This window comes from Oncorhynchus mykiss, chromosome 30 (assembly GCF_013265735.2).
Source record: "Oncorhynchus mykiss isolate Arlee chromosome 30, USDA_OmykA_1.1, whole genome shotgun sequence".
NCBI lineage: Eukaryota > Metazoa > Chordata > Actinopteri > Salmoniformes > Salmonidae > Oncorhynchus > Oncorhynchus mykiss.
Window position 1 is genome coordinate 36,502,743 of NC_050570.1, and position 19,275 is coordinate 36,522,017.

At 41.0% G+C, this 19,275-nt stretch overlaps 2 protein-coding genes across 3 annotated transcripts; both read left to right on the forward strand.

Annotated features, from left to right (window-relative positions):
- The first annotated feature begins 408 nt into the window (after positions 1–408).
- LOC110521776 (cytochrome P450 2J2) lies at positions 409–14,491 on the forward strand. Its single transcript, XM_021599626.2, has 9 exons — positions 409–783; positions 992–1,184; positions 2,098–2,247; positions 6,345–6,505; positions 9,351–9,527; positions 9,968–10,109; positions 10,315–10,502; positions 10,840–10,981; positions 13,804–14,491. Exons 1-9 carry the CDS (start codon positions 583–585, stop codon positions 13,977–13,979), a joined length of 1,530 nt encoding a protein of 509 aa, XP_021455301.2. The 5' UTR covers positions 409–582; the 3' UTR covers positions 13,980–14,491.
- Positions 12,060–13,797, forward strand: LOC118945799 (collagen alpha-2(I) chain-like). 2 transcript variants are annotated; one of them, XM_036969041.1, is made up of 2 exons: positions 12,060–13,029; positions 13,168–13,797. In XM_036969041.1, the coding sequence occupies exons 1-2, from the start codon at positions 12,283–12,285 to the stop codon at positions 13,249–13,251; spliced, it is 831 nt and encodes a 276-aa protein (XP_036824936.1). In that variant the 5' UTR covers positions 12,060–12,282; the 3' UTR covers positions 13,252–13,797. The 2 variants fall into 2 exon arrangements, with proteins under 2 accessions (XP_036824936.1, XP_036824935.1); XM_036969040.1 differs by having other exon boundaries at positions 12,060–12,211; positions 12,258–13,797.
- Positions 14,492–19,275: the final 4,784 nt, after the last annotated feature.

Here is a 19,275-nt window from a genome sequence, read left to right on the forward strand (position 1 = left end):
ATTCATCAGAAATGACTACTCTGCTTTGCTCTTTGCAATTTTGTTTTTTGTTCTTCCTCCTCGTACCCCTATTTTTTACAGTACTGTACCCTGCATCTCACAAACTTGTCCTTTGTCTCTGTGATACTGTAAATCTTGTTCTTTGTTGATATGAACCTGAAACCAGTCAAATTCTATTGAGCAGTCAGTACTGTTAATAAATGGAAAGCACAATGTTCAGGGCCATACAATTTGTCCATTGTACAGTATACAGCCTACAATGCACTGTACTACAGTAAAGTAATATTGCTAAGGACAAAGCTGAAATCTACCTCTATAGGAGGAATTCTGTGTAGTCATTGTGGAGGAGAGAAATTGAGGAGAGAAAAAAAAACTCTGTACAAAGGGGAAGCGCATGAACTCTGAGTTGTTATCGGAGTAGCACACACCCAGTCCCAAGTATGAACGCACACAACAGTGGTTATTATGACATTACTTTGGAAGCAGAGAGATAGGGAGCAGGTTACAGAGAAATCACTGGCACGTCATTCCTCTGTTTAGTTTCTGTGTGCTTTTTTTTGAGTCAGTTACACTTGTAGTGAGATGAGCAAATTACTTCATTCTTCTGTTTTGGAATGGTTGGACATAAATACTTTTTTGATTTTCCTCTGTGTTTTCTTGGTACTTGCCGACCTCCTGAAAAACAAAACTCCGAAGAATTTTCCTCCTGGACCTTGGTCATGGCCTTTCATTGGCAACATGTTTCAATTTGATCCTGCTAAGATGCATCTTCAGTTTGAAGAGGTGGGTTTACTAAACGCTAGCCTGAGTATCATTCTGTTGGTGCTATCATTCCAACTCCTTGTCAATCATTGTCATGCCAGACAAATGTTTGGCTTGACAATGAGCAATGGAGTTGGCAAGAGCACAATCAGATATGGCACCAGGCTAACTTAATGCTGCTTAGCACTCTTTTGATGACAAACGTTATTTCTTGTTGTTCTTCTTGTAGTGTGAAAAAAAATATGGAAAGATTTTCAGCCTTCGAATTCCATCAGCAAACCAAGGGTCAAAGTGGGTTATTCTGAGTGGATACGAGATGGTGAAAGAGGCCTTGGTCCACAATGGCGACAGTTTTGTCGATCGTCCCTCCATTCCCTTATTTGAAGATATATATATTGGAAGTCAAGCAATGGGAAGTAAAGGTAACGCTCACATACTTTATACTTGTTACGACCTGATCTGTTTCACCTGTCCTTGTGCCTGTCTCCACCCCCCTCCAAGTGTCGCCCATCTTCCCCACTTATCCCCTGGGTATTTATACCTGTGTTTTCTGTCCGTCTGTACCAGTTTTTCTTGTTTGTTCAAGTCAACTAGTGTTTTGTCTCAGCTCCTGCCTTTCCCCAGTCACTATTTCTTGTCCTCCTGGTTTTGACCCTTGCCTGTCCTGACTCTGAGCCTGCCTGCTGTCCTGTGTCTTTGCCACTACTCTGGATTTACCGACCTCTGCCTGACCTGACCCTGGGCTTGCAGGACATTGTCATCATCTTACAGTTATTAACTGATAATTGATTATGGATCATAATAATTTATTATTGTAGAAATATTACATATTTAGTGTATTAGTGTCAATCCTTAAAAATGGAAAGGTTGGGGGTTCGATCCCCGTTCAAGTCCCACCAAAGACTCCAAAATGGGACCTCATGCCTCTTTGCTTGGCCATCAGTATTAAAGAGATGGATAGGGGGTGACAGGCCCTGACAGACTAGAATCCTGTCTAGGGTGTGTACTTTTACATCAAGCTGCCTCACGCTTGAGAAACAGATGTGTGAAAACCTTGTGAAGACTTACAGAAAATGTTTGACCTCTGTCATTGCCAGCAAAGGGTATATAACAAAGTATTGAGAAACTTTTGTTATTGACCAAATACTTATTTTCCACCATAATTTGCAAATAAATTCATAAAAATCCTACAATGTGATTTTCTGGATTTTGTTTCTCATTTTGTCTGTCGTAGTTGAAGTGTACCTATGATGAAAATTACAGGCCTCTCTCATCTTTAAGTGGGAGAACTTGCACAATTGGTGGCTGACTAAATACTTTTTTGCCCCACTGTAGGTGTGGTTATGTCGAACGGGTATCCATGGAAGCAACAGAGGAGGTTTGCTCTCTCTACACTGAGGAACTTTGGACTGGGCAAGAAGAGTCTGGAGCCATCCATCCAGATTGAAGCGCAGTGTTTGAATGAAGCCATTCAGAGTGAACAAGGTACAGTGGAAACTTGATATGGTTACAGTTCAATTCAAACTTTATTGTCCCTGCAAGGAAATGAATATACTTGTCAAAACAGATTTGGGTAAACACCGCACTGGCATTAAGTTTACACGAGTTGTCTCTGTTTTGGATGCAACAGACATATAGCGATTAAAAACTGTTTCGATTTTCACGTTGAAAACAGATTCAGGTCAGATCAGGAGTCCAAGCACCAAGCAAAAAAAATACAACAAAGCTGTATATGAGCTGTGGTGCTTACAGAGAAGTTTTGCAGACTGAAGTTCAGTGTAGAGATATAAAGCATTTTTAGATGCCCCTACCTGAGGCATTACAAAACACTAGCGTTTTTCCATATCTTTAAGGTCTCCCATATATGAAATGGAGGGTTCTGTAAAAATATTTTACTGAAAAAGTGGTTACATATATAGATGTTGTGACACACACACCCTTTACCCCCTAAGGTCGATGTCAGCGCCCCCATGGAAATCTAATTATCATAATAAAAGAATTGGCCTAAAATGTCCGCACACCTGTGGAAATCAAATGAACATAATACTAAAAAATCTCCATCAAAATCCATTTGTTTAAGCAATTTGTTTTTGTATGGGCTGCGTCTCAAATACCGCTTCCGCCGATATCTGCATTCCGCATCTGCAGTGAAAGGTTGCAGAGCCAGAGTGGTGTTTGTCAGACCATGAGATGTCCTGAAAATCGGTCTTCTCACGAAAACATCTCTAAGGAAATGTGAGACACTCATGAACAAGATGGTCTTACAGCACAAGCGTCTTGGGACTCGTCTGAAGTCGGTACAGCCGATCTGCCAGCTTCTGTCTGTAGTGTCCGAACAGTTTGGGCTACACACCAATATTATTATTATTTATTTTTTAAACATATTTTACCCCCTTTTTCTCCCCAATTTTGTGATATCCAATTGGTAGTTATGATCTTGTCTCAACGCTGCAACTCCCCACTAGACTCGGGAGAGGTGCCGGTTGAGAGCCATGTGTCCTCTGAAACATTACCTGCCAAGCCGCACTGCTTCTTGACACACTGCACAATGGGACTCCTGGTCACGGCCGGCTGTGACACAATCTGGGATTGAACCCGGGGCTGTAGTGGCGCCTCAGCACTTCGATGCTTTGCCTTAGACTGCTGCGTCACTCGGGAGGCCAGGCTAAATATTAATATGACCCCTATGCGGAAAGGTACTCTCACAAACAAACACATGTCGGTTGTTTTCCTCTAGGATGCTCACAAGACTCATCTGAAGGTTCCCGGTACCAGTTTTTTTTTATTATGGTATTATGTATTTAGATAGTTTAGTGCCTAAAATAAGGGGATAAATACATTTATGGTGATCTTTCTTATATCTCTCAGATAGTACCAAAACAAATCAAAAGGAAGTTTGTTCTGAAGTGTCTCCTATCTGTTCCACGTAGGGAACCCTGTATAGGCCACGAAAGCACTTCCCCACTTTCTTTATTGACTTATCTGAACTATTGTCCTTGAGAACTATGATAAAACTCATTGTGTGATTTTAATATTCACTCCAAGGCCATTGAATATATTAATCTTTGGAGCTCTATTGACTTTATCCAACATGTCACTGGGCCCACCCATTACCGGGACCATCCTCTGGACCTGGTTATTACCAAGGGCCTTCCAATTGACATATCCTCTACTGTTGATGTTGCTTTATCTGAATACCATCTTGTATTTTTTACTACCTTTTTGCCCATAGCAGAGCACATCTTGAACACATTAAGAAATGCTGTCTTACCTCTGAAGTTGCTACAGATTTCACTGAGTGTATGAACAATGCTCCATCACCTATTCCTCCTCCCTCTTGTCATGATTTAGTTGATAACTTTAATAGCAAATGAATATTTCCAGTAAAGTTGATAAAGGCCAGATCCAAACGGAGAGCCCCTTGGATTAGTGAGGAAATGTATGAATTAAAGAGATATTGCAGAAAGGCAGAGCAGAAGTTGCAGGTCCATTATGATGTTCTAAGAGAGCAACTTGGCATATATAACAAGTCAATTAGAAATGCCAGATGACCTCATTTTCTAACTTGATCACTAATAATCAGAATAATTCGAGAGCTCTTTTCGAGCAGTGATGGCCTGATAAATCCTACCCCCGCAAATGTAGGTGAACTTTCCTCCACATCTAAATGAGTGATGAGTTTACGGCATATTTCAAAGATAAGATAACAAACATTAGGCTGGGTATCAGTGAAGCAAGACCTGATGAGAAGTTTATGTGCCCTAGCCTACCACGCAAAGGCACTATGGATTTATTTTCCCTGGTTGACACAGATATGCTCAGGAAAGTGATATCACCTGCCTTCTCGATCCTATACCAACCACCTTGCATATTCAAACAACTAGTTTTTTAATGTGTGTTCATGTTTCGATCTCATTCACACACTTACAGCATATCAACAAGGACATGCGTGTGTCCTTAAATGGTGAGGAGACAAAGTAGCCAATCGTTGTTGTAGTTCTGTGGCCAAATTTCGGCCCTGCTAGAGCTGCTGTTAACTGGGGCGGCAGGGTAGCCTAGTGGTTAGAGTGTTGGACTAGTAACCGGAAGGTTGCAAGTACAAACCCCCGAGCTGACAAGGTACAAGGTACAAATCTGTCGTTCTGCCCCTGAACAGGCAGTTAACCCACTGTTCCTAGGCAGTCATTGAAAATAAGAATTTGTTCTTAACTGACTTGCCTACTTAAATAAAGGTAAAAAAATAAATAAAAATAAAAACTGTGAGTGCTGTGAAGTCAAAACATCTAGGAGCAACAACGACTCAGCTGCGAAGTGGTAGGCTACACAAGCTCACAGAATGGGACCTCCGAGTGTATTGAAGCGTGTAGCACTATAAAGTTTGGTTTGAGGAATAATGCTCTGGGACTGTTTTTCATGGTTCCACTAAAGAGAAATCTTAACGCTACAGCATACAATGACATTCTAGATGATTCTGTGCTCCCAACTTTGTGGCAAGAGTTTGGGGAAGGCCCTTTCCTCTCAGCTTGACAATGCCCCGTACACAAAGTGAGGTCCATACAGAAATTTGTTGAGATCGATGTGGAAGAACTTGACTGGCCTGCACAGAGCCCTGACCTCAACCCCATCGGGCTGAATTGAGATGCCGACTGCAAGCCAGGCCTAATTGCCCAACATCAGTGCCCGACCTCATTAATGCTCTTGTGGCTGAATGGAAGCCAGTTCCTGCAGCAATGTTCCAACAGCTAGTGGAAAGCCTTCCCAGAAGAGTGAAGGCAGTTAAAGCAGCACATTTTGGAATGAGATGTTTGATGAGCACACACTTTTGGTCATGTAATGTAGTTGAAGTTCCAAAAAATTGTCTTGAGTACAGGTCATAAGTACAGTACACAAACCTGAAAAATATCTAATTTAAAACATGTACAGAGGTAATTGAACCACCAGTTAATGGTGATGTTGCAGGCATATTGGATATTGGACACCATATTGGATTTGGGTGGGGGGGGCACATAATGTATAAAGTCCACAGAGGAACCTTTGAAATAAATGAGCGTTCAGTGTCTGGGCCCACTTGCCTTAGAGCTGATTGCAATAGCCACAACATCAAAAAAACGTAACTTTATGCACTTTTGTCGGGCAGGACCATACAGCACTGAATGAGAGCAAATTTGACCTGGAAGTTGTCTATTGAACAACTATCAGAAAGTTACATTTGTATTCATAGTTAATATTTCCTCCTAATGTATCTGTTTACAGGTCTATATTTCCAAAATCCTTTAAGATATCTTAATGCTGTTTGTTTGTATATGTAGGGGAGACAATTGACTACTTGTAATTCAACATTTTTGCAATATCAGAGTTTGCGATATTGGGCCACATGAGCTTATGTATACAACCATCAATTTCATATATTGGAGACCTCAGAGGGGAAAAAACATGGTTGTGCTTTGTTATACCTCTGGTAGGGGTATCTCAAACAAATGCCCTTTTTGAGGATTGGCCACTAGCCTATATGGTGACATTTTACTTTTGATGTAAGCCATATTGCTTTTGTGGGGAATAAGGTTTTCTTTTGGCCCATGCAGGAAAACCCTTCAGCCCCCAGATACTGATGAACAATGCTGTTTCCAATGTGATCTGCTGTCTTGTGTTTGGTGCCCGCTTTGAATACAGCGATGACCAATTCCAAACCCTCCTGAAAACAATGAACGAGATTATTTACTTGGAAGGGGGCTTTTGGGCCGGGGTAAGTCTCTCACTCTTATTCTATTTGTAGACTGCTTCAACCTTGTGGTTACTTACTTTGACTTGTTGACTACAATTGTCTACCTTAGAGGAGAAAACAATATTCAATGCACTAATAGGTTTTTTTAAATGTAAATATTATGGCCATCCATCAATTCAAGAAGAATCAGGAAATCTGACTGGACTAAAGTTTTCCATTGAACCTAACTTTGTCAGAAACATACTGGCCGTAGCTCTTTTTGCCCCAAAAACCCTATCTAAATCAACCAATCTTTTGGTCATGTAGTGCATGTAAAGGCTAATGGATAATAGTAAAATCATCTAAGATCATATTGATCAAGAATATCCATAGCCCCACTCAACTTCAATCTAATGGAAAAATAAAATAATCTGCTATGATTAAATATATATATAAATTAGAGCCACTGTATTTGTTTTATTGGTCATAAATGTAACTGCTCAGATAATTTCATATATAATGAGCTTTATAGATTCAATGTATTCAAATTGAAGGCACATAATATAAACTACACCCTTTAAAAATTGTATTTACAAAGAAAATAGTAGTTTAGTGGTTAGAGCGTTGGACTAGCAACCCAAAGGTTGCAATATTGAATCCCTAAGCTGACAAGGTAAACATCTGTTGTTCTGCCCCTGAACAAGGCTGTTAACCCACTGTTCCTAGGCCGTCATTGAAAATAAGAATTTGTAAGTCTAGGCGTCCTGCTAGAAGGACAACTTCCGGTGAAACTGGAGGGCGCGCAATTCAAATAAAAAAATCTTTAAAATTACGGATATTAAACATTTAGGTACATACAAGTGTCTTATATCGGGTTGAAAGCTTGTATTCTTGTTAATCTAACTGCACTGTCCGATTTACAGTAGCCATTACAGCGACAGCATGCCATGCGATTGTTTGAGGACGGCGCCCCACATCAAAATATTTTTCCACTGGCACAGGTTTCATAAATTCACAAATAGTGATTTAAATATTCACTTACTTTTTGAAAATCTTCTTCTCATTTGTCATCCAAAGGGTCCCAGATATAACATGTAGTGTCGTTTTGTTAGATAAAATCCTTCTTTATATCCCCAAAAGTCAGTTTAGTTTGCGCCATCAATTTGATTAATTCACTCAGGTCTACAATTTTATCCCTGATGTCCTTACACAGCTCTCTGGTCTTGGCCATTGTGGAGAGGTTGGAGTCTGTTTGATTGAGTGTATGGACAGGTGTATTTTATACAGGTAACACGTTCAAACAGGTGCAGTTAATACAGGTAATAAGTGGAGAACAGGAAGGCTTCTTAAAGAAAAACTAACAGGTCTGTGAGAGCCGGAATTCTTACTGGTTGGTAGGTGATCAAAAACTTATGTCATGCAATAAAATGCAAATGAATTACTTAAAAATCATACAATGTGATTTTCTGGATTTTTGTTTTAGATTCCGTCTCTCACAGTTGACATGTACCTATGACAAAAATTACAGACCTCTACATGCCTATGCCGTTCTGTACCATCACTCATTCACATCTCTTTATGTACATATTCTTTATCCCTTTACACTTGTGTGTATAAGGTAGTAGTTTTGGAATTGTTAGTTAGATTACTCGTTGGTTATTACTGCATTGTCGGAACTAGAAGCACAAGCATTTCGCTACACTCGCATTAACATCTGCTAACCATGTGTATGTGACAAATAACATTTTATTTGATTTGATTTTCAGTAGGAAAACCTGCAAAATCGACAGTGTATCAAATACTTGTTCTCCCCACTGTATATAGGGAACAGATCAGAGTTAGTGATGGGAATTCTTAATCACTTCTTTCACTGAAAAATTCAGAATGGACCAGATTGAAACGCTCTCTCCACTATTTATTGTTTCAGCAGTGAGGAGTCACTCTCTTTCCATAATTATTTTGTAACTTATCTGCAGAAAAATGTTGTTGAGTTCAAAAAGCGGCAAGAGCTGTTCGTTCGCAAACAACCCATCACTAATCAGATTGGCAATGGGCCTTAAACCTCTAATGGTTGAAAATGTAACCATGCCCATTTGATTTGTTTTGCCCTGTCATCATGGCCTGGTTGGAAGTTTTTGTTTCGGCCTCTAATAGTGCAAGTAATATAAATCAAGTTTTCATTAAAATGCGTTAACATACAAATGCCTAGCAGCCAACCTGCTTTTTCCAACCCCTTGTAAAATATGGTAAGAACTTTTTTACAGTTACCTTGTCACTTTGACAGTATTTTACTGTTTCGTTGCTTGACATTACAGTAGTGTACAGGAAGTTGGCATCAAGTTACCTTGAATATTTCAGCAATGTATTGGCACTATCCAGAGTGATATATATTTATCATAAGATATCTTGTTGAAATTACAATAATTTTGAAGATCAGAGTATCCTTAAGTACAATATTTTCAGTAACAGTTACCGAAACTCTTTACATGCTATGACTGTGGTATGTTTTTATCAACCTTTGTTGAATGCACCAACTGTAAGATGTTAAGGATAAGAGCGCCCACTAAATTACCTAAATGTGAATGTAAAATGAAAATGTGCAAAGAACACTGGGAAATTACAGTCATATGCTGTAAATTAGATTACAGGTACATACTTGGTACTGTAATTTAGATTACAGTAAAAGTGTTGGTACCATAAAATTAATTACAGTAGATATATGTAAAATAAATTACAGTAACTTACTGGCAAATTGCTGCCAGGAACTATGTTTTTGTCAGACTTATCATTATTTTACAAAAAATTAGGGCCTTGAGGGGCTGCTGTGTTTGTAATTCCCTGGCCGAATTCTGGTTTCAGTCCGCCCCTGCCCTAACTCTGTCCTCAGATGTATAACATGATGCCGTGGGTCATGCGTCGGGTTCCTGGTCCTCACAGAAGGATCTTCACTGGCTGGAAGGAGGTCATCTCCTTCATCAACATCAGGATTCAGGAGCACATGAAGGACAATGACCCCTCGTCCCCAAGAGACTTCATCGACTGCTTCCTCAACGAGATAGAGAAGGTGACGATGATAATGACAACCATTATCGGTGATGTAGTTGTAAAAAAAAAGTTCAAACTGATTGCCATTCGCAGTGAATATAGTAATGCTCCCTATAGTATTTTTCCGCAGTAGGTAGGTAAGTGGTGTTTACGTACAGTATATGTTTACCCTCCTCTACACTCATGATGATGATGAGGTCGGATTGGATAATAGTATTAGGGAGGGGTTCTACATAATCAAGTAGTTTAAACAAAAAAGTGGTGGGTGCAGGGCACACTTACCATCCAAATGAATGTGGATTCAGAGCTATTATTTGTATTGCAACACATGTAAACATTTTTTATCACATTTTCTTGACACATTGGTAATTTAGCTAAAGCATCATGAAATCGTTAGATTGTCAAATATTTTTAAGTATCTAGCATGTTGAGGTTGTTTTGGTGTGTTTTGTTCCACAGTGTGAAGATGACACAAGGGCTGGGTTCAACTTGGAGAACTTGTCCTTCTGCACTCTGGATCTATTTGTGGCTGGGACAGAGACCACCTCTACCACCCTCTATTGGGGCCTTCTGTTTATGATCAACTACCCGGAGATACAAGGTAAGTGCTCCCACCGCCATCACAATGACTACGTTTCGACCCCTATAGCATTTAATCAGTTCGTCAAAGTGATTGATCTTGATTGATTAATAAAAGGTCATTCTCTCACATGGAGGCACGCATACACACCACACACACACACACAATCCATTTGCATGAAGACTTCCTTTGTGTTGTGTCTTTATATTTTGTATCCCTGTTGTAGCCAAGGTGCAGGCAGAGATCGATGCAGTTGTTAGGTCGTCGCGGCAGCCCTCCATGGAAGACAGGAACCGCATGCCCTACACAGACGCAGTCATCCATGAGACACAGAGGATGGGGAATATCATACCGCTCAACGTGTCCCGCATGGCCACTAAAGACACTGAGGTTGGAGGATACACCATCCCTAAGGTCAGTCGTCTCATCTCAAGCATAGAGATCATGTACTTGTTCTACTTAATCATGTGATCTCACGGCGCATCCACTGCATGATTCAGCGCTTTATAAAGATGTATTCCTTATAACTACATTCATGTGTAGTATGTTGTCACCATGTGGTGTTTGTACATTTAGAAGAAGAAATAAATGTGTTTGGTTATCGTATAGGGACATCCCTACACTTAAAAGCATAAGCTTTTTTCCTTTTTCCTCATTTTCCGTATTATTTCAACTACACATAAAACATTGATGCCATAACATTGTGTACTTGTTGATGAGATAATGTCTGTTTTTTTTTTCCCCCCCTCAGAACACCATTGTGCTTGGCACCCTCCAGTCGATCCTGTTTGATGAGTCAGAGTGGGAGACCCCTCACACCTTCAACCCGGGACACTTCCTGGATCAGGAGGGCAAGTTCAGGAAGAGAGACGCATTCCTTCCATTCTCTTTGGGTAATACTGTACTACGTTTCTTCCATATCAGTTGACCCCCAAATTGGTGCCAAATAAAGCTGCGCTATAGGAAATAGTACATGCACAACTCATCTTCCTTACATAGTAATACTTGACTCGGTTTAATCGGTTTATCTGATTGACTTGAAGTTGAATCATTGACTTGCCTATATAGTTAGAGTACACCGTTAGACTTTTATTTGATCAGTTACTTACTGTATACATTAACGGTATGATACTGTATTGTTATGTTCTAAATTCTGGTACAATAATCCAGATGGACCCAGAGAAACTGAAATGAGATTTAATCACCACACTGGGTGTTGCAGCTACAGTACATAGCAAACCCATACAGGTCACACAAGCACTTACATTTATACCTTCCGACTAGGTCCTCCTATTTAAGTGATAATGCCCGAGAAGCCTGTGTTCGGAGGATATATTGGCACGGGTTTTAGACCCGAGACAAAGTCGAGGGCCGGCAAAAAGTGACAATGTATCCTCTAAACATCGAGTTCGAGGGCATTATCACCTTTATACAACGGGTTACCAACATATTCAAACAATGATTTACATACACTAATGTTCAAAAGTTTGGGTTCAAACAAATGTCCTTGTTTTTGAATGAAAAGCTAATGTTTTGACCATGAAAATAACATCAAATTGATCAGAATACAGTGTAAATATTGTTAATGTTGTAAATGACTATTGTTGCTGGAACACCGGTCTCAACGTCAACAGTGAAGAGGCGACTCTGGGATGCTGGCCTTCTAGGCAGTTCCTCTGTCCAGTGTCTGTGTTCTTTTGCCCATCTTAATATTTTCTTTTTATTGGCCAGTCTGAGATACGGCTTTTTCTTTGCAACTCTGCCTAGAAGACGAGCATCCCGGAGTCGCCTCTTTACTGTTGACCTTGACTGGTCTTTTGCAGGTACTTTTTAATGAAGCTGCCAGTTGAGGACTGGTGAGGCATCTGTTTCTCAAACTATTCACTCTAATGTACTTGTCCTCTTGCTCAGTTGTCCCCTGGGGCCTCCCACTCCTCTTTCTATTCTGGTTAGAGCTAGTTTGCACTGTTCTGTGAAGGGAGTAGTACACAGCGCTGTAAGAGATCTTCAGTTTCTTGGCAATTTCTCACATGGAATAGCCTTCATTTCTCAGAACAAGAACAGACTAACGAGTTTCAGAAGAAACTGTCAAATCTATCAAAAAGAGTTCCAACGAAAAGCAGGTGTTTCCAGGCCTTCTGCAGGGATATGGGGAGGGAGCACCAGCAGGTGTTTCCAGGCCTTCTGCAGGGATATGGGGAGGGAGCACCAGCAGGTGTTTCAGGCCTTCTGCAGGGATATGGGGAGGGAGCACCAGCAGGTGTTTCAGGCCTTCTGCAGGGATATGGGGAGGGAGCACCAGCAGGTGTTTCAGGCCTTCTGCAGGGATATGGGGAGGGAGCACCAGCAGGTGTTTCAGGCCTTCTGCAGGGATATGGGGAGGGAGCACCAGCAGGTGTCTCCAGGCCTTCTGCAGGGATATGGGGAGGGAGCACCAGCAGGTGTTTCAGGCCTTCTGCAGGGATATGGGGAGGGAGCACCAGCAGGTGTTTCAGGCCTTCTGCAGGGATATGGGGAGGGAGCACCAGCAGGTGTTTCAGACCTTCTGCAGGGATATGGGGAGGGAGCACCAGCAGGTGTTTCAGGCCTTCTGCAGGGATATGGGGAGGGAGCACCAGCAGGTGTTTCAGGCCTTCTGCAGGGATATGGGGAGGGAGCACCAGCAGGTGTTTCAGGCCTTCTGCAGGGATATGGGGAGGGAGCACCAGCAGGTGTCTCCAGGCCTTCTGCAGGGATATGGGGAGCGAGCACCAGCAGGTGTCTCCAGGCCTTCTGCAGAGATATGGGGAGGGAGCACCAGCAGGTGTCTCCAGGCCTTCTGCAGGGATATGGGGAGGGAGCACCAGCAGGTGTCTCCAGGCCTTCTGCAGGGATATGGGGAGCGAGCACCAGCAGGTGTCTCCAGGCCTTCTGCAGGGATATGGGGAGGGAGCACCAGCAGGTGTCTCCAGTCCTTCTGCAGGGATATGGGGAGCGAGCACCAGCAGGTGTCTCCAGGCCTTCTGCAGGGATATGGGGAGCGAGCACCAGCAGGTGTCTCCAGGCCTTCTGCAGGGATATGGGGAGGGAGCACCAGCAGGTGCTTTATAATGCAGAGGTCCGCTGGCTTTCCGGTGGTAAACTGTTGGGTCGCTTTTATGAGCTTCAAACATTTCAATTGTGAGGAATGGCTCACCGATGTTGCCTATCTGGAGATTATGCTTGAGCATCTGAATTTGCTCAAAGCGAGGGGGCACAATCGATTTGAACGGACCAAAATGAAAGACTTGCTAAGAACATTGTGTAATATGTCACTGCATGGGTAATTGGATTTCAGTAACATTTTTGGTACTATAAAATGGATTACCGTCAAATGGATTACAGTAACTGTACTGCTAAACAAATTGAGGCCAGTAAGTTACTGTACATTTTACAGGAAATGTTTTTCAGTGTACGTTAGTGTTAGTATCCCAATCCAAAGTAACTGTTCTGTACTTTACAGCATGTGTCAAATTCATTCCAATGGAGGGCCGAGTGTCTGCAGGTTTTTGCTTCTCTCTTGTACTTGATTGCTGAATTAAGGTCATAATTAATAAATAACTCTCCTCACCTGGTTGTCTAGTTGAAAGGAAAAAACAAAAACCTGCAGGCACTGGGCCCTCCATGGAATGAGTTTGACACCCCTGCTTTACAGTGTCAGTTAGAGAAGGTTTACTGTGATTGGTTCCCTCCCCAGGTAAGAGGGTGTGTCCTGGGGAGCAGCTAGCCAAGATGGAACTCTTCCTGTTCTTCACCTCCCTGCTGCAGAGGTTCACCTTCTTCTCTCCCCCAGGGGTGGAACCCAGCCTGGACTTTCAGATGGGGTTTACACACAGTCCCAAGCCTTACCAGCTGTGTGCAACACCTCGATGAGTCTTCCACAGCTGCCCTATTCATTATGTTGCTGGGGTTTAAAAATTAATTATTGGAGGGCCAAGTGTCTGAAGGTTCACACCTCCCTTGTACTTGATTGATCAACTAAGGTAATTGATTAAAACTTCCTTTGCCTGGTTGCTTAGGTTTTAAATTGACACAAATGAAAAGGAAATGAAGTCTTTCTTAACACCAAACAACTGAAAAGGCTGCAGATGGAGAAAACACACTCACGTAGTGACACTACACATACCAATAATACTCTACATATCAAGATCTCAAACCATATGTTGTAGTCCTAGATTAAACTTGAATAAGAAGGACATATTTGATTGAAAATCTAAAACACTCCTACATTATCAATGTAAATGTACATAATTTACAATGTAAACATACTACATGTCTTTCATGTATATGGCATATCTGAATGTATTTGACCCATGGTCTGGTGGATTGTGATTTCTTCTGTACCTTTTTATTTTCTATCAAGGCAATATACACTACAATATACACTTCGTGTTTTTCTTTATTTTTACTATTTTCTACATTGTAAAATAATAGTGATGACATCAAAACTATAAAATAACACATATGGAATCATGTAGTAACCAAACGAGTGTTAAACAAATATTATTAAATTTTTCAGATTCTTCAAATAGCCACCCTTTGCCTTGATGACAGCGTTGCACACTCTTGGCATTCTCACAACCAGCTTAATGAGGTAGTCACCTGGAATGCATTTCAATTAACAGGTGTTCCTTCTTAAAAGTTAATTTGTGGAATTTATTTCCTTCCTATTACTTTAACAGAACGTTTCCTAAAAGTTCAAACATGATTACATTTCATTTCAATTTTGGTAATGTTACTGGTCACATACACATGGTTAGCAGATGTTATTGCGAGTGTAGCGAAATGCTTATTCTAGATCTGACAGTGCAGCAGTATCTAAGAGGTAATATCTAACAATTCCACAACAAAACCTAATATCTAACACATTTCACAACAAAATCCAATACACACAATCTAGTAAAGGAATGGGATAAGACTATATAAGTATAAAATATATGGATGAGCAGTGACAGACAGAGCGGCTAAGATGCAATAGATAGTAAAGAATAGATAGTGAAGGATACAGTATACATTATATACATATGAAATAAGTAATGCGAGACATGTATCTCGATGAGTGCTTGGCTCCTTTGAAATGGGGTCCATTTGAATAGACTACAATGACCAGCTTTGTATGCATAAAAAGAACATAGCATGTTGGATCCATCAGTGGACTAATTCCATGGATAGAGAATAGAAGTTTAGAGGTTTGAATCTCACTGCTGTGTTATTAATGTCTAAGAAAATGTATTTCCATATGTCCTATCTGTACTTGAACTAAAACATGTTTTACCCGAAATAAGCTAGCAGTGTTATTGAAAGTCTTATTGATAGTTTTAAATGTGCAATATGCAGATATCGCTCCACCATTTCCTGGTTGCTGAAATTCTAATAGTTGGCCTAATTTCAGTTGGTGACAAAACAAGCAATCTATACTATCATCTAAACCGCTGTAAAATATTGTTTCAATAACCAACAATATAGTATTTTCAGCTGTTTCAAGTTGGTATACAAGAATAGGTTGCACGGCGTTTCCTCCGACACATTGGTGCGGCTGGCTTCCGGGTTGGATGCACGCTGTGTTAAGAAGCAGTGCGGCTTGGTTGGGTTGTGTATCGGAGGACGCATGACTTTCAACCTTCGTCTTTCCCGAGCCCGTACAGGAGTGTAGTGATGAGACAAGATAGTAGTTACTAAAAACAATTGGATACCACGAAATTGGGGAGAAAAAGGGGTAAAATAAAAAAATAAAAAATAATAAAATAAACTATCATTTCCATTCTCAGAGCGTTAATAAAACCTCCCTCAAACATTTAAGGAACCAGAGTAAAACGTTCAGAACCTCCATGCAACCTGGCAGACTTACTCAATTATGTTTGTAAATTATGTCTGAGTGTTGGAGTGTGCCCCTGGCTATCCGTAACAAAAATAAATATATGAATGGTGCAGTCTGGTTAGCTTAATATAAGGAAGGTGAAATGATAAATACAGTGCCTTGCGAAAGTATTCGGCCCCCTTGAACTTTGCGACCTTTTGCCACATTTCAGGCTTCAAACGTAAAGATATAAAACTGTATTTTTTTGTGAAGAATCAACAACAAGTGGGACACAATCATGAAGTGGAACGACATTTATTGGATATTTCAAACTTTTTTAACAAATCAAAAACTGAAAAATTGGGCGTGAAGAAAAAAGGTCGCAAAGTTCAAGGGGGCCGAATACTTTCGCAAGGCACTGTAATTCGTAAAAATCCAAATAACTTCAGATCTTCTTTGTAAAAGGTTTTAAACACTGTTTCCCATTAATGAACATGCACCTGTGGAACGGTCATGAAGACACTAACAGCTTACAGACGGTAGGCAATTAAGGTCATTAATTAAGGTCTGAAAACTTAGGACACTAAAGAGGCCTTTCTACTGACTCTGACATACACCAAAAGAAGGATGCCCAGGGTCCCTTATGTGCGTGAACGTTCCTTAGGCATGCTGTAAGGAGGCATGAGGACTGCAGATGTGGCCAGGGCAATACATTGCAATGTCTGTACTGTGAGATGCCTAAGACAGTGCTTTAGGGAGACAAGACGGACAGCTGATCATCTTCGCAGTGGAAGACCACGTGTAACAACACCTGCACAGGATCGGTACATCCGAACATCACACCTGCGGGACAGGTACACAGGATGGCAACAACAACTGCCCGAGTTACACCAGGAACGCATAATCCCTCCATCAGTGCTCAGACTGTCCGCAATAGGCTGAGAGAGGCTAGACTGAGGGCTTGTAGGCCTGTTGTAAGGCAGGTCCACACCAGACATCACCGGAAACAATTTCACCTATGGGCACAAACCCACCGTCGCTGGACCAGACAGGACTAGCAAAAAGTGCTCTTCACTGACAAATTGCGGTTTAGTCTCACTAGGGGTGATGGTCGGATTCATGTTTATCGTCGAAGGAATGAGCATTACACCGAGGCCTGTACTCTGGAGCGGGATCGATTTAGAGGTGGATGGTCTGTCATGGTCTGGGGCAGTGTCACAGCATCATCGGACTGAGCTTGTTGTCATTGCAGGCAATCTCAACGCTGTGTGTTACAGCGAAGACATCCTTCTCCCTCATGTGGTACCCTTCCTGTAGGCTCATCCTGGCATGACAATGCCACCAGCCATACTGCTCGTTCTGTGCGTGATTTCCTGCAAGACAGGATCTCAATCCTATTGAGCACGTCTGGGACCTGTTGGATTGGAGGGTGAGGACTAGGGCCATTCCGCCCATAAATGTCCGGAAACATGCAAGTGCCTTGGTGGAAGAGTGGAGTAATATCTCACAGCAAGAACTGGCAAATCTGGTGCAGTCCATGGGGAGGAGATGCACTGCAGTACTTATTGCAGCTGCTGGCCACACCAGATACTGTTACTTTTGAGTACAGTACAGTTATGGATAAAAATACTAGATTGCCATATCAAATTCCTTATATTAAGCAAACAAGACAGCACCATTTTTTAAATTGTATTTATTTACAGACAGCCAGGGCATACTCCATTATTCAGACATCATGTACAAACAGTATTTGTGTTTAGTGAGTCCACCAGATCAGAGGCATGACATCTCATCATATTGACAAGGTGTGTGAATTGGACAACATTGCTGTCCTTCCAAAGCATTAGCTTTTGTGTGTCGGGGAAAATGGGGGTAAAAAGTATGTTTTCTTTACGAATGTAGTAGAATAAGTTGTTAAAAATACAAATACTAAAGTACAAATACCCCCCAAAACTACTAAAGTAGTACTTCAAAGCATTTTTATTTAGTTACTTCACACCACTGCCTCAGCAAAAGTTGGTGCAGGTTTGTTCAGTAGCTGGGGCATGTTCCCCACCAGAAGCCAGGGTGTAGGGACCGGCCAGTGTAGAGGTTGCCTACCTGTACACCTCATAGAAGACCAGACCATACAGCAAGGTTGGGCCCACACTCCAGCCTTACAACCTTCATGCCTGTGTGTAGTATAGTTTTGAAATTGCAATAACTAGACTTTTAGTAGTGATCATGAGCACTTATTCAGTCCACCTATTCATAAGCATACATTCTTACTTGCATCCTTCCTTTCCTACCTCTGTCCCCTACTGTTCTGGTTTACCTGAGACTAACAGGAAAAGTTCTACCAGACTGTATACATTACTGCTACTGCCTTTCACATTGTCCATCCAACACAAAGGCTATGGGCTAGGCAAAGGTGGGAGAGCCCAAACCCAATGCAAAGTGGACTGCTGTGACAGCTTCTTCCATTGATTTGAGAGAAAAACATTCCTCAGAGGCATTTCTAGGAAAATGTTCACTTGGGTGACAACCACTACCATTATGTAATAACTGAAATCTGTAACTTTAGAATCAACAAATGTATGAATCAATAATACTACAGTGACATTGTATGCAATACCAGTGTCCTGCTGATTAAATCCATGTTCTAGTATAGCAGCTGCAGTTATGTAAATCATTACCGAATCTGATCGTGAAAAACATACTGTACTGCATTGTACGTAGAGCGACAACAATTTGCTGTCCCAATCGGCTATTTAAAAAAAAAAAAAAAAAAAAAACAAGGCAGTGGTTTCCAGGACAGATTAAGAATCTCTATTAAAAATTATTTTAGTCCAGGATTGGATTAAGTTTAATCTGTTTGGGAAACTGACCAAAATTGTCTGCAGTCAACAAATAGTCACCAAAAACAAAGTGTTTGTGTTTAAAGTATTTTGGGGGGACTTTGTTATTCATTTTAAAATGTTGCCACTTACTATAGGTATTTTTGGCACTACATACAGTGCCTTAATTGTGCCTTAATAATTCACACCCCTAGACTTTTTCCACATTTTGTTGTTACAACCTACATTTAAAATTGAGATTTTTTTGGTCACTGGCCTACACACACACAATGCCCCTTAATTCCAAAGTGGAATTATGTTTGTAGAAATGTTTAATTAACAAAAAATGAAAAGCTGAAATATCTTGAGTCAATAAGTATTCAATCCCTTATGTTTTGGCAAGCCTAAATACATTTAGGAGTAAACATCTGCTTAATAATTCACATAATACATTGCATGGATTCACTAGGTGTGCAATAGTGTTAACCATGATTTTTGAATGACTACCTCATCTCTGTACCCCACACATACCTTACAGATAATTGTCTCAGTCGAG